Source organism: Coregonus lavaretus, assembly GCF_964263955.1.
Source record: "Coregonus lavaretus genome assembly, chromosome: 25".
NCBI lineage: Eukaryota > Metazoa > Chordata > Actinopteri > Salmoniformes > Salmonidae > Coregonus > Coregonus lavaretus.
Window position 1 is genome coordinate 16,564,396 of NC_140012.1, and position 15,986 is coordinate 16,580,381.

Consider the following 15,986-nt stretch of genomic DNA (forward strand, 5'->3'; position numbering starts at 1 on the left):
AAGGTCCGGGCTCGAAACTCCCACTGATATGAAGCAATCTGACTGGCACAGTCAAGGGTGGACTGTCAGTCTCATCGTTAGTGGACTCGGTCAAGCGAGGACCGGTAGCCTACATCACTGTTGAGCTCCGTGATCACAGCAAAATTCCAAGCGAGGGAGTGGTAATGCTGGATCAACGGGCTGGTGTGGTAGTCAAGCGGGGACTGGCACGACACCGCGGGTCAACAAGCGCCAACAACAGGTACAACAAGCTAACTAGCTATGGTTGCTATGTATGGCTAACTTACAGTGGGGGAAAAAAAGTATTTAGTCAGCCACCAATTGTGCAAGTTCTCCCACTTAAAAATATGAGAGAGGCCTGTAATTTCTATCATAGGTACACGTCAACTATGACAGACAAAATGAAAAAAAAAAATGTATTTGCAAATTATGGTGGAAAATAAGTATTTGGTCAATAACAAAAGTTTCTCAATACTTTGTTATATACCCTTTGTTGGCAATGACACAGGTCAAACGTTTTCTGTAAGTCTTCACAAGGTTTTCACACACTGTTGCTGGTATTTTGGCCCATTCCTCCATGCAGATATCCTCTAGAGCAGTGATGTTTTGGGGCTGTCGCCGGGCAACACGGACTTTCAACTCCCTCCAAAGATTTTCTATGGGGTTGAGATCTGGAGACTGGCTAGGCCACTCCAGGACCTTGAAATGCTTCTTACGAAGCCACTCCTTCGTTGCCCGGGCGGTGTGTTTGGGATCATTGTCATGCTGAAAGACCCAGCCACGTTTCATCTTCAATGCCCTTGCTGATGGAAGGAGGTTTTCACTCAAAATCTCACGATAAATGGCCCCATTCATTCTTTCCTTTACACGGATCAGTCGTCCTGGTCCCTTTGCAGAAAAACAGCCCCAAAGCATGATGTTTCCACCCCCATGCTTCACAGTAGGTATGGTGTTCTTTGGATGCAACTCAGCATTCTTTGTCCTCCAAACACGACGAGTTGAGTTTTTACCAAAAAGTTATATTTTGGTTTCATCTGACCATATGACATTCTCCCAATCCTCTTCTGGATCATCCAAATGCACTCTAGCAAACTTCAGACGGGCCTGGACATGTACCGGCTTAAGCAGGGGGACACGTCTTGCACTGCAGGAGATTAGATTAGATAAAAATCAACTACTTACAGCACCTCCGAGTCATTGAAAAATCGAAATTCCATATGAAAGTAACCTAAAGGAGTTCCCATAGGTCATTTGCCGACCCGTTGCAAAATCGAAAGAAAACCATGAAATCAGAGACCATGAATGGCATTTGATGCCATTTACAAATAACCACTGTTTGTCATGGAAAATTTGAACCATGACATAATTTACTGATTTTAAAATGGGTTGCTAAATTTGCATTTGATACAAAAGCAAATATGTCAAAATAAAAACTCATAAGTCATTTACTTTAATCTAAAATATTTCACAGACAAATCAAATGACAATGTAGAAAATAATCAAATAAAGTAACTCAAGTAAGGTAACCCCAAATTAAAAGCTTATTGTTTAAAATGTATATTTTGTTCACAATGCAGTCCAATAAATCTAAAAAAGGCAACCTTTGGTGTAAATGTCTCTGAAAATGAGTGCAAATATAATCAGCCCACACAAATTACTCATATTATAGAGCAAAATGTTTTACAAACACAAACAATTGCAAATAGTTTTTCAGCAAGGAAACCCAACCCATCTATCCAGTGGCAGACATTATATTCTACTCAGTGTTTCTTTCTTCTTTTGGAAAAAACATACTGTACGAAAACACAAAAAGGCACCTGAAAAATCTGCAATATATTAGAAATCAATAAAAACTCATGAAATAGCATAAATATAAAGCTCTCTCTCTTCTAAAAAGAGTGTGTTCAATAAAGACCCTGGATGATTCTGACCCTAGAAAAGAAAGCAAGCATCATAATAACTCATGCTAAAGTGACATCTGAAAAAAAGGGGGCCCTGTAAAAGCTATCTGTAAAAAAAAAAGGTGTAACTGGTTCAGAGAAAACCTTTAAAACCTCTCTCTTGAATTACACATAGAAGTTTGAGTCTTCAAACCCCTGTAGAGAGAGCCCTCTACCTTCATATGCCCCAAGTTCACAGCTCAGAGTTTATGTTGGGTCTGGGCAGCTCGCACTCCTTCTCGAAATTGCAGCCTTGCAGCAGCTCTCTGTAGGTCTCTCTGACCGTATCGTAGAGTGGAGCCTGGTGCTTTATATCGGGGAAGTTCTGAGGTGTCTCGTTGAGGAGGAACTGCAGCCGGAGGCCTTCGCTGCAGTCATACAGCACAAAGAGCAGGTTGGCTGCGTAAGGCACGATGCGGCTGGTACGGAAGGTGCGGCCATGTTGCATGTCAAAGTTGTCAGCGGTCAGGGGCGTCTCGTCTCTGAAGAAGCCCATGAGGGCCAACAGGGGCAGGAGGGTCTCGGCATGGCCCACCTGGATGGTCACAGCCTCAGATACATGCCCAAACCTGAACAGGAAAAAAGGGGGCATAATCCACAATTCTAAAATCATGATAACAACCAGCCACACACTTACTATGCTATTACAATGTTATAACAACTACTTAGGGAAGTGCTGTGAAATGCATCAGAGGGAAAAACAAAGGAGAAACTATATATTCCCAATTGCCACGTAACAGTTAACTTCAATGACTTTCTCCATTGTAGAGAGCCCATTTAAAACAGGAGTAACCATTAATGGGCGAGGACTTGGTGGATATACCCTCAGGGACCCAATAGTTTTTTAATAACAATCAAAGGAACAGGCTTGATAACAATAATTGGCCTATATAAGCACTTGTGTTTAAGTGATATGATCATGGTACACAATAAAATTAGTGTGGACTGTGGTTTAACTTTACAACCAACTCACCTGATCTCATGAGCAGCCTGATCAAGGCGATTGAACAGGTCATGAAAAAGAGTGCAACTGGACTTGCGGTTGATGTCATGACCATAGCCCCTCTTCCAGTACTGTTTCAGGTCATTTTTGTACTCCAGCACCTGAAAAGGCACAGGTGATTGCGTCAATGAAAATTTGAAAGACCGGTTTGATCTGTATGACTGAACTGGGTGCTTCATTGTTTATGAGGCAGAGGCAATAGCTCTCTCACTGTGGACATACTTGGGCATCAGTCTCATCAAACAGGTTGCACCAGGGGGAGTTCAAAGATTTGATGGCAAACTCGTATGAGCACAGGAAGAATGCAGCCTCCACCAGATCTGGTGAGAAAAAGTGAGAATTATTGAATGAATTCAACTGGCATAAGAGGATTGCAAGTTTCAACCGTAACATTATGAACTCCCTCAACTACACAAAGTGGTTACGATTTGGAACCAAGCAACCTGGTGTGATGTGATTGTATGGAACTTGCAGTTGGTCAGCCATCTTCACTTGCAGTATTTTCATCTCTGCTGAGGCCTTGAAGAGGTGGACCTCTTCCAGGGCAGTTTTGTTGTTCTCCACATCCTCAACAAATTTTTTGCACTGGTCAAAGAATCTCATCAACTCATCATTGATTTTGTGGCTGGGTCCAACTTCTGTAATAAGACAAAAATAGAATATAATAAGTCCAAACATTGTATATTACTGTTGCTGATCTCGCCCCCACCAGACTGTACTAATGGTGATCAGCATTGTTTAATTAGTAAATTGGGAGGTCCCGGAACACATAGTGAGCGCGAGGGGGGGGGTTATCCGTGGGGCTCTGAGGTACCGGATTACATTGAGAAAAAAAGTTTCAAACACAAAGTAGCAGCGCAGCAGACAGAGTAAACAGCCAAGTAGCCTATCTATGGTGGTGAAACGGACAGCACTTTCCAAGGTGCTGATTAATTCAAAGCATTTTATGGCCACATACTTGAGTATAGCTGCGGGGCTTACACAAGTCCGAATTTCTTATAGCCTAATTTTGTAGACATCAATGTACAGCAACATTTTTAGACGTCACTGCAGAACACCCGTCATATGCATATGCACACATACTCAGCTGTGGGGCCTACAAGAACCGAATTTCATATCATTTTCAAGACATCAATGTAGCAGTAGAACATATATCACATTATCGGAATAACTTCAAATAAAATAAATCAATGTAGGCTACAGCAGAACACACATGAGAATATATAGGCCTCCTGTCTATGTGATAAAATTAAGCACATATTCAGATTAACTTCACAGTACAGAACAAGTTTGTAAAGGATTTTTTTTTTTCCTACCTTAGTTTTCAAAACCTCCCACAATGACTCTCCCTATGTCAAGTCCATTTAACTACTGACAATCAATTTCTTGCTCAAAGTCATGAGCTGTGACGTTTAGACTCCTAAGGCTGTTCGGAAAACTCTGGCTGTAGTGTCTACTTTTTCTTTTTGAGTGTTAACTATGCCCTGGGTGTCCTCTTTAGCCTTGTCTACAAGGCTTGCTGCCACCAAATGCGCCTTGGTGAGGGCTCTTTGTTGTTGTTTTTTTGCTGAGGCAGAGGATGTTACTGTACATTCCAACCACTCTTTTGACAGTTTAATCCCTTCAGTCGTTTCTAGACCCAAGCTCCCTACCTTTTTGCATGTTGTACAGCCCGACTTTGAATTCTGCATGACAAGCAAGGGGTTATACGTTTGCTTGTTCTTGAACTGCAAATTGCACCTGCTCAGTGGATGCACTGAAAAGTCATTACTTTTTTATTACATTGCTCAACATTTTCTTAACATTTATCATAATTAGTTAAAGCAATGAATATTTACTTTTTGTATTTACATTTGTATCGGCTCTCGTCAGACTTCGGCTGCATATTTTCTGCCATTTTCTTAAAATCTGAAAATGTTGTGAAGCCACGCCCATTTTCTGAAGAATTGCATTCTAGGGCCTAAAAGTACAGAAATAATGTCCACTGCTTATATACTTCGAATTTTGACGAATGTAGTATGACATCCGGGAACTTTTGGCATACGAACTTTATACAATGGGTGGATCTAATCCTGAATGCTGATTGGTTACCACCGGATATGCCGTTAAAATGCCTATTTACTCTGTTCCATCTGACTCATCAGCCAGGCAATTTATAAATTTGATCTCCACTATAAAAAGCATCTAGACATTATCTCACATTTCTTTTAGACTAACATTTACAGTGGCCTAACGTCTCGGACCTAACAACACCTGTGCCAATATATCCTCCAAACACCGGCTTCTCGGGCATTATCACTTCTTGGGCATTATTACTTAAATGATCAATAAGCATACTACATACTAAATTTAGGTCACAAATAGTACGGTTAGTATGAGTATTCGAACACAGCTCGGGTCTATGGCGCCGACAGACATGGCAGCTCTCCTTCTAGCTCCTAAGCAACCTTGCAGTATTTATTTTTGTGTGTGTATTATTTCTCACAAGCTTTTCGCTACATCCGCAATTACGTCTGCTAAATATGTGTATATGTGACCAATAAAATTGGATTTGGAATCAGTGTTGCAGGATAGGATGAATACGCAGAAGGATCACCGCGCTTTTACATGACGGTCTTTCTGGGGGGCGGGAGAAATAACGAGGCAACTTAATTCAACGCTGATCGCTTTTAGTAGAATGTTTACAGTGCGAACAGTGAAAGAATTAATAAATAATGACGCGACAGGTACCGGATCCGGGAAAATAGTTGCCGGAATGAACAAAGTCAAATCTGAGAGGTGCCGGATCCTGTTCGGCCAGGCAAAAAAATTAAGCACTGGTGATCAGTGTGAGTGACTGAGTGTGATACCCCCAGGCATATTTATAATTCAGGGAATAGTAAAACGACTAAACTAGCTTTACTCAACAAACTCACCTGTCACTTTCCAAAGGTTGAGTAGACCCTCTTGGAAAGCTACAATGCTGTCCACGCATCTGTGTTTGGAGCTAGTGATGAAACGGATACGTTGGCTCCTGAGGTTTTCCTCTGATATCAAAGATGGAAACAATGTTGCCAACCTGACAGCCAGATGCCTATGGTCATCTCGCCCCTTCTCCACAAGCTTGCCATCCATATCGTCAGTGTACCACATTTCCCACTTGGTTTTGATTTCATTCAGCCATTTATCAGTGTTCATTGCGTCGTTTAGAACAAGGTCGTAAAGCCGTTGCATCCTTTTGATATTTTTGGTCGTTGGATATCGTGTTCCATGCCGAATTATGGCGGTCACATGAATAGCCGTGCAATCGGTACATCCCGGTTTTAAAAGGGATTTGTTTACCGAGAGGATGTCATTAATGAGATAGGGGTTTACTTCCTCATATCTGCCTTTCGTTCCGAAATAATTTGCAATCGCAGGTATGTTTGAATTAACGTTAGCATTTGCAACTGAGCAGAATGAAAACCCGGTCAAAGCAAGACTAAATGTCGTGAACAACAAACTTTGTTTAGATAACGCAGATGTCATTTCGTCAAATTAGTTGAGGTAGAAACAATTGATACTTGCAAACTACTAAACTAAGTTAGCTAGCACATTGATGTCTGCTTTGTTTGTTGTTGTTTCCCTGCGAACTTTGAACTTGGCAAAAAAGAAAATGGAGCTCCACCAGCCGGCCAACCGAATTATATCCCTGCGTTTTCGTGTGGAACGGGACCCACACTAAAACACTGCATGACTTAGTTATAATTGATGTAGAAATTGGACAGAAATCAAGATACAAGATAATAAAACAAACAAAGTGTTCAGGGCTGTGGGATATCAAAATCAATCAAATATCCCAAACGCAGATAGACCCAGTGGATTCAACATAATTTGGTTTCTTTCGACTGCCATACAATATCAAAGGTTTATCACAGTGCTTTTATGTGCCTGAGGCACAGATTTTCTCTTATATCCCGAGATTTGCAAATTTCCAGGATTGTTAAATTCCGTAGCTATTCATCAGCAGAGCAGTAAGAAAACGACAACTGGGATTTGCATTAGTGAAATTGCTGAAGGAATTTCAGGTGTCTTGCACATCTCCATCATTCGGAGGCAAGGACTTTCCTATCGAACACCACACACGCGATTTCTAGGTCTGTTTGACTGGCATCGGAGCTCTTCTGACTGCATACCTGATGCATTTCAAGTCAAAAAGTGAGTATGAAATAAGATGTCAAATATCTTTCATGCATCAACTTTTGCTGGATCGCTAGCTCACTAATTAAGGAGAATAGGCGCTGCTCGTGCTTAAAGGTAAGTAATTTGGCTCGAATCTGAGTTCTTTGCTCGGCGCACGCGGCACTGATTTATCTAGATACCCTTGCCAGAAGATATCGATCCTACCATTATGCTTGTCTACACTGAGCTGCACTGGGGTCGGAACTCAATCATGGTTACATTAAGACACCATGGAGCTTGTACAAGATAAAAAAAATACATGCATGAGATGCATGCATACACTTGCCAAGCTCGTGCACATGTTTACATGGTTCTGTGCATGCTACAGGTGATAGAAATTAGAATGCACTACGAGCGCTTTCAAAAGTTGACGTAACTGCACTTTCCTGTGGATATATTGTCTCGCATTCCTACTGCCAAAAGGACCAACTGCACAGACAACCGGTAAAGTACGCTAAAATATAATTTTATAAAAAATTCTGGCTTGTAGAGGTCGTGAGAGGAAAACTTTCCTGATTCAAACGCTAATTTCTGCCCGATGTAGAATTCTATGGAATTCAATGTTGGGTTTCCAGGCAAGGGCACAGTGTTTCCCGCTTGGTGAGGACTGCTGTCCTGCAGTAAGGAGAGGCGAGGGAAGTAGCTAGAGAGTGTAGCCAATATCAGATTAGGGTGACAGCTAAAGCACATTTATTGTAGTGATTTTCACCAAAAAAGGAGGCCTATAACTACAACATTGACCTACTCCTATAAAAACTTCAGCAGACAAGTTTCAAATTCTCGCTGAAGTTTCTAGCCACAAGCATAAACTATCTAGCTGATAAGGGCTCATTAGGAAGATTGACTGAATCGAATCCGTTCATCCCCACTAAATTCTCGCTGCGGGACATACTGTACGTCATCAATTTCGGGCACCCGGCTTGCCCGTATAGCCTCGTCCTTATAATTCTGAACGTCAGATGGCTAGCAAAAATAACAAGAAGCTGCCATGTGGGGAATCATAGGTGGTTAGTTTTAGCTCGTTGTATCTTGTTATTGATACCATGTCTTTTTGTCCCCCATGATGAAATCGGGGAGGGGACTGTGGATCTGTCTCCGCGATATCTCAGACAGCACTGGGCCAATTTTGGCCCCTAGTTGGGAGCTATAGTAATTAACTGGAATTTGTTAGTCACACGCGATATCTCAATTGGCCCAAGGGGGTGGGTGCTGTATCATTCGTGGGGGATGACATGTTTACTGTTTTCATTCCACTTCAAAAAGCACGAGAGAGGATTTCGACACCCACCATCTCAGATTGTTCTGAAATAGATTATGTTGTTAGAAACATAAGATTAGCATTCCTGCAACATTATTTTGTTGAAATATCATTTGATCTCTGAGAAATTAAGCTAATTGAGTGCACCCAAATTGACCATTTTAATTTATAGGATTCATATAATATTCAATAAATATAGTACCTAACATCTAATTTGGAACAAACTTTTTTCTATCAATGAGTTAGACATGGGAAATCCAAATAAATGGTCTAAAGCCACCCACGGACCCCCTAAACCCCATGCCAATCCCACCCTAACAACGAGTATATAGTATTAGTTCTATGTCTGACAAGTAGTATGGAGCTGCGGCTCTGTGTATTGTTTTGAAATCCTATGGAATGTATTCCCAGTGAATTTGGTTATGTTTTTTTCCCATATTCAGAAAAATTAGTAGTTTAAGTTCTTAGGTTTATGTCTCATCCTACATCCTTATATTACCAGGTTCTGACCACTAGATGGTGCTGTTCCAGTTTATTTATTTTTAAGATGTTAAAGGGATAGTTCACCCAAATTACTAAATTACAATTGGTTTCCTTACCCTGTAAGCAGTCTATGGGCAAGGTATGACAACAATCCACGCTTTGGTTTTGTTGTCCACTGTTTGAAATTCAAACTTTTTAGCATTTGTGACACATTTCCAATGCAATTCAATGGTACCTATATTAGCATTTTCACGCTTCATATCCACATCATCCTAAAGTATCTACAAATGTATTGTGTAACTCAATGATGTTACTTTTAGATAATTTGGATGTGATGCACGAAAATGTTAATATACACTACCGGTCAAAAGTTTTAGAACACTTACTCATTCAAGGGTTTTTCTTTATTTTTACTATTTTCTACATTGTAGAATAATAGTGAAGACATCAAAACTATGAAATAACACATATGGAATCACGTAGTAACCAAAAAAGTGTTAAAGTCTAACTGCCAGGGTTGTCCTCTTAAGTCCAATGCTTTTTGCTCTATCCCTAAAGTCTCTTGCGCAAGCTGTCTGACAATCACAATATCATGACCCCATTACTGCACTTGGCACAGACCATCACATATCTCTGTATGCAGATGATATACTGCTGTATGTTGGCAATGTACCTCAGTCATTACCTAACCTTCTCAGCATTTTTGATAACTTCAACTCTATATTTGGATATAAAATCCACTGGACAGAATCTGCTTTTCTTACCCCTGAATGAGGCAATGTGTAATTCACAGCTGCCCCTAAAAATCCCCAGAGTCCAACATTTTCACTACCTGGGAATATAAATATATCCTTCTTTGCAATCAATACTCAAAACAACTTCAACACCATCTTAAGAAGCATAGTCTGATGTGGAAGGATGGGAGCAAATCCCAAACTCTTTCCGGCTCGAGTCTCGATAATTAAAATGAATATGTTGCCAAGAATCAACTTTTATAATTCCATGATCCCTTTTTCACCACCGGCAGGATACTGGGATAGGCTACATTCATTACTTGCTAAATTCATTTGGAAGAGTAAATGCCCTCGTATTAAATTCTCTACACTTCGGTGTGAAAAATTTGCAGGTTTCAAATTACATTTTTGGCCTTTCATTTTACGCCCTCTGTATTCATGGTTAAATCCTGTTACAGCTGCCTCTTGGCTCCCTCTGGAGGTAAAACGAGTTGCCCCGCAGACTCCAAGACATAATCCATTCTGATATCCCGCTCAAACACTGCAAACTCAAATTCAGCCCTATCATCTCACAATTTATCTCAGTCTGGCGCCTGGTTGGTAAATATACCAAAACCAATCTCAAATACCATCCTCACCTTCCCTTATTTCACAACCACGCTCTCCACCTAGGTTGTCGTCGCATCTCTTTTCTTAAATGGTCTGAAAGAGGGATTCATACCATAGCAGATATTACTGAAGCCTACCCTCTCTGTGCATTCCAAGACTTCCAGAAACAATTTAACTTACTTGGCACATCCTTTTTCTTTTACTTAAAGCCCTGTTTTGCTTTACGTGCATATGTAGTCTCCTGGCAGCAAGAATGGCCTCTCCATCCAATCCACAAATGATTTATTCATAGTAGTACACAGGCACTGGTCTCTAAATTACATTTTCTGCTGCTTAAAATGATTCAGAAACCATTCCCTCCCCATGCTTCATGGAAGAAAGAACTCCATCTGTAGTATTGTGATCAATTGGACCAGAGTTTGGTCCAACATATACATTTCATCAAGAAACCCCTACCACCAAATGATACATTACAATTTTGCCCATAGAACTTACTGCACACCATGCAAACTATTCAAGATGAAAGCTAGAAAATCCCCAAATTGCTCACTGTGCCCTCAGGGGGCTCCTGGCACATTTGTTCATATGGTTTGTGAGTGCCCAGAGGTTTTATGTTTCTGGAGTTGTTTCATCCTGTCTCTCTGATATGTGTAGAAATGTACCATGTTCACCATCTATTTTATTGTTAAATGATGACGCTACTTTAGACCCATCTGTCAAACAGCAACGTATTTGGCTGGCTGGATTAACAGCAGCCAAAAAGATGATAGCCTCACGTTGGCAGGCTCCTCATTCTTTAAACAGACAGCAGTGGCTGCTGTCATTCATGGATATTATAAACATGGAAATATCTTTAGCACGTATGCATGAGCTGAGTAAAATAAACATATTTGCTCTTTCATCAGTGTATGACTGTAAAAAGACTGCTGTTGTGAACAAATAATCTTACTTTGGAAGTCCTGTGAGTGGGGCGTGGGATGGGAACTGTTTGTCTTGTACGGTCTTGTCACTTTGTCCATGTGTGCTTGTTTTATGTACCTTACTAAAAACAATAAAAACATTTGATCACACAAAAAAATTTTGTTCACTAGCTGGTAGAAAATAAAAATAGGTCTATCACATATTTTCCTCAGGCAAGCAGTGAACTAATCCAAGTTGTAGCCTAGCGGTTAAGACTGTTGGGCCAGTAACCGAAAGGTCGCTGGCTCGAATCCCCGAGCCAACTAGGTGAAAAATCTCTGTACCCCTGAGCAAGGCTCTTAACCCTAATTGCTCCTGTAAATCGCTCTGGATAAAAGCGTATGCTAAATGACTAAAATGTAACAAGTAAAATGGAAATGTGTTGAACACATTGTGAACACCTTCTCTTTCCATGATATAGACTGACCAGGTGAAAGCTATGATCCCTTATTGAGGAGATGGATTAAAGAAGGATTTTTAAGCCTTGAGACAATTGAGACGTGTATGTGTGCCATTCAGAGGGTGAATGGGCAAGACAAAATATTTAAGTGTCTTTGAACGGGGTATGGTAGTAGGTGCCAGGTGCCCTGGTTTGAGTCAAGAACTGCAACGCTCTGGGTTTTTCACGCTCAACAGTTTAATAATAATAATAATATGCCATTTAGCAGACGCTTTTATCCAAAGCGACTTACAGTCATGCGTGCATACATTTTTGTGTATGGGTGGTCCCGGGGATCGAACCCACTACCTTGGCGTTACAAGCGCCGTGCTCTACCAGCTGAGCTACAGAGGACCACAAGTTTCCCGTGTGTATCAAGAATGGTCCACCACCCAAATGACATCCAGCCAACTTGACACAACTGTGGGAAGCATTGGAGTCAACATGGGCCAGCATCCCTGTGGAACCCTTTCGACACCTTGTAGAGTCCATGCCCCAACGAAAACAAATTAAGGCTGTTCTGAGGGCAAAAGGCGCAACTCAATATTAGGAAGGTGTTCTTAATGTTTTGTACACTCAGTGTATATGGGCTTTAAAACAGGGGGAGGTAGGCTATTCATTTGAAATAACTTTTGTCTCCTTTAGCCACCCAGAACAAGATGCCATAGCCCCTTGTGTGGTCTCATTATCCTTGCTCCGTTGTTGCTGTTTGTTTAAACATGGTGATTGAGATCTTTGGCTTTTGTGTGTGGAAAAAGCCCTGTGAGGAATAAACTATCCTTGGAAGAATAGATCCATCATGTATGATTTGTGTGGGTTTACAGCTGTGCCAAGAACTAGTGTTTTTAAAAAAAGAGCTCAACAATGGCACACAGGATAGGCTACTTGTTTCGTGTTTAGCCTACACATGGTTTGCAACTGAACACCCCAAACACTGTTTTAAATATTTTGACACATAGCTTACTTACTCGATGCAGAGCACACACTGGAAGCATAAGGTTTAAAATGGCCATAACCTTCTTGAAGTAGGACAACATTTCATTACTATCCATTATCAAGGTAGCCTGCTTATACCATTACAGTTCAAGGATAGATCTGCAGGAAATCACTTGATTTCTGTGGCCCTTAATATGATGTGTCAATTCCTTTTCCTCTCGTGACATTCAGTGGGTTGGAATGCGCAGAATATAGGCCTAAGCCTACTTGTTTTCTTCTAGCTGAACATCATTTAAACAGTGAGTATAGGCCTGGAATCTAGATCATGTAAACCTTGTATTTCAAAAGGCTGTAAGGTATGAAAGTGAAGACGGATGGTGTTGGTTTTGCCAGTCAGACCTGCTAATGTTGCCAAAAAGATAATGATTAGCCTATTCTGTGAGCATTTCATTTCTTCTCAAGCAAAACTTTGATCATGTAGCATCTGCTTAGTTAGGCCTACATTTCCAACGAGCATGGCCGTCTCCACCCCACCCCATGGTTGCTGACGACATGAGCGAGCGCTCATTGGTGCAGTCACTTAAATTGAGCTTTAATTAAATTAGAGCTTCAGCCCTGTCGTCGTCGGTCTTCACATTCCTGATTCTTTTTCCCCCCTCTCACTCTCTAGTTATGTAAACTAGAACTACGGCCTATTGTATTTCTATTGTGTCAATAACACTTACTATGGGTCTCTTAGGCTTGACCGATGGATAAACACAAGACCTGCATGACAGTGAAGGTTGAGCTCGATGTTCCTGGTTGGGTACAGACTATCTGGAAATATATGTGGTGTCTTTGTCTGGCGGAAGTTCCCGTTGTGTTCCTGCATTATTCACGGGCCTCATTAGGAAAACCTCAGTGCCATTTTGAGAGAGAGAGAGGTTATGAATGATGGTAATTTATCCCTGTGTTGTGTTGAGTAGACTGCACTCATGGCCAAAGGAGTTTCTCATTACCTGTGGCTGTTCTGCAATTTGTTTTTTCGCAATGATAATGCCTACTAAGAGACTGGCTGAAAGGCAATGCCTTTGTTTGGTAGGTAGGCTACTATGCTTTGAAATGTATAGACAGTGATGAGGGTTGGATTTGATTGTAGCTGTGTATGGCTTTCACTGGCATCAGTAATAAAGTCTTAATTCCTTCCATTGGCTGAAACTGACCTGATCTTTTCACAATTTAGCCTACTGTAAATTTAACCGAACAAGCTTGATATAATGTTTCATTTCCTCAACTTTCCCATCCACCACAGGCTGGTTTGTCTTTCAGATGGATGTGGTTTGAGATGGAGATTCATGCATTCATTGAATTTAATTTCACGGTCAGTCAAAGGCCAAACACACACTGCTGTGTTGTTGGCATCAAGATTGATTGTCATGACCAAATGAGCACTGATAAATTAGCTTGGCTGTTTAAGATAATCAGAGGTCACACTTGGGCTTTAGATTTTGCACTTTTCAGGCTCTTACAATGTCTCCAATTGTTGAGTTTTGTCCTGGCTGATCTAGCTGATACTTAACTGCTTTTGTTGCTGATGAAACACTGGTTAGTGCAAATAGGGGGAATGGACTGAGAAAATTCCTGAAACACACAGTTCGAGTCTGTTGGTAGTTAAGCCTATGAATCACACTACCAGGAGCTGTCCTGTTGGCCAACAAAACATATGTATATGTAAAGTGGATGGAAATCAGTTGACCTTGGTCCAGTTGAGTCATTGTTTTAATTTCTGTCTGTGCAACAGTAGTGCCTAAGGCACCATGGTTTGTTGAAGAAATGAAGAGAAGTTTGAATTCACCCATTTGTATTGCAATAATATCATGACTCATTTGTGGCCTGAAACCCGGGGTCAAAACTGAGGCAAGTGTGGACTGAAGTCTAGACAAGTTTGAACTGATCTCCATAATATATAAACAACTTTTGGAAAGCGCATATGCTGAGCTAGCCATTAAAAAGGTATGGTCCACATATTTAATTGAATCTGAACAACCATTTAACTGGAACAGAATATGGAAAAATATGACCTTGGCATCCTGTAATCCGATCCAACAATTTACACATTTTAAGTTTGTTCACAGACTTTATTTTACACCAAGGAAACGTTTTATAATGAAATTGGCCCCAACTCCCAACTGTTCACTGTGTTCCCTAAATCAGGTAGGCACATTCCTCCATATGATGTGGGAGTGACCTTCAGTTAAATGCTTCTGGGGCAAAGTTACGAAATACATTTCGAAGTGCATGAATGCAAATATTAAATGCTTTGCATCTATTACGTTAACAATGATAGCTCCTTGAATCTCTCAATCAGAGACTATTACTGCTGGCAGGCAGCACTGCTGCAAAAAAGATGTTGGCTCTTAGATGGCAATCACCTCACTCTCTCCCAATTCGCCAGTCGATACAGTTACTATTAGAAGTTATAACATTAGGATTATCAAACAGCGAACAATTGAGGCCCGGACAAATATACTTAACTCTGTAAAGAATATTAGCTAAAACCCAACACATACAAATAAATAATTCATAAAGCCCAACACGTACACTACCGTTCAAAAGTTTGGGGTCACTTAGAAATGTCCTTGTTTTCGAAAGAAAAGCAATTTTTATTGTCCATAAAAAATAACATCAAATTGATCAGAAATAGAGTGTAGACATTGTAAATGTTGTAAATGGCTATTGTAGCTGGAAACGGCTGATTTTTAATGGAATATCTACATAGGCGTACAGAGGCCCATTATCAGCAACCATCAGTCCTGTGTTCCAATGGCACGTTGTGTTTGCTAATCCAAGTTTATCATTTTAAAAGGCTAATTGATCATTAGAAAACCATTTTGCAATTATGTTAGCACAGTTGTGCACCGGGGCCTCCCACTCCTCTTTCTATTCTGGTTAGAGCCAGTTTGCGCTGTTCTTTGAAGGGAGTAGTACACAGCTTTGTACGAGATCTTCAGTTTCTTGGCAATTTCTTGCATGGAATAGCCTTCATTTCTCAGAACAAGAATAGACTGATGAGTTTCAGAAGAAAGTTTTATTTGTTTCTGGTCATTTTGAGCCTGTAATCGAACCCACAATTGCTGATGCTCCAGATACTCTACTAGTCTCAAGAAAGCCAGTTTTATTGCTTATTTAATCAGCACAACAGTTTTCAGCTATGCTAACATAATTGCAAAGGGTTTTCTAATGATCAATTCGCCTTTTAAAATGATAAACTTGGATTAGCAAACACAACGTGCCATTGGAACACAGGACTGATGGTTGCTGATAATGGGCCTCTGTACGCCTATGTAGATATTCCATTAAACATCAGCCGTTTCCAGCTACAATAGCCATTTACAACATTAACAATGTCTACACTATATTTCTGATCAATTTGATGTTATTTTAA

The 15,986-nt window shown here is 40.6% G+C and overlaps 1 protein-coding gene across 1 annotated transcript; it reads right to left on the minus strand.

Annotated features, from left to right (window-relative positions):
* Positions 1 to 1,427: 1,427 nt before the first annotated feature.
* minpp1b (multiple inositol-polyphosphate phosphatase 1b) lies at positions 1,428 to 6,629 on the minus strand. Its single transcript, XM_084142233.1, has 5 exons — positions 5,859 to 6,629; positions 3,387 to 3,581; positions 3,166 to 3,263; positions 2,914 to 3,044; positions 1,428 to 2,509 (listed from the first exon to the last, which is right to left on the minus strand). The coding sequence occupies exons 1-5, from the start codon at positions 6,448 to 6,450 to the stop codon at positions 2,134 to 2,136; spliced, it is 1,392 nt and encodes a 463-aa protein (XP_083998359.1). The 5' UTR covers positions 6,451 to 6,629; the 3' UTR covers positions 1,428 to 2,133.
* Between the last annotated feature and the right edge of the window lie 9,357 nt (positions 6,630 to 15,986).

Coding starts and splice junctions, on each gene's coding strand:
- minpp1b (XM_084142233.1), bottom strand. CDS start 6,450: ATGACATCTGCGTTATCTAAACAAAGTTTGTTGTTCACGACATTTAGT. Junction 3,264..3,386: donor ATACAATCACATCACACCAG/GTTGCTTGGTTC, acceptor TTTTCTCACCAG/ATCTGGTGGAGGCTGCATTC. Junction 2,510..2,913: donor CAGGCTGCTCATGAGATCAG/GTGAGTTGGTTG, acceptor TTTCCTGTTCAG/GTTTGGGCATGTATCTGAGG.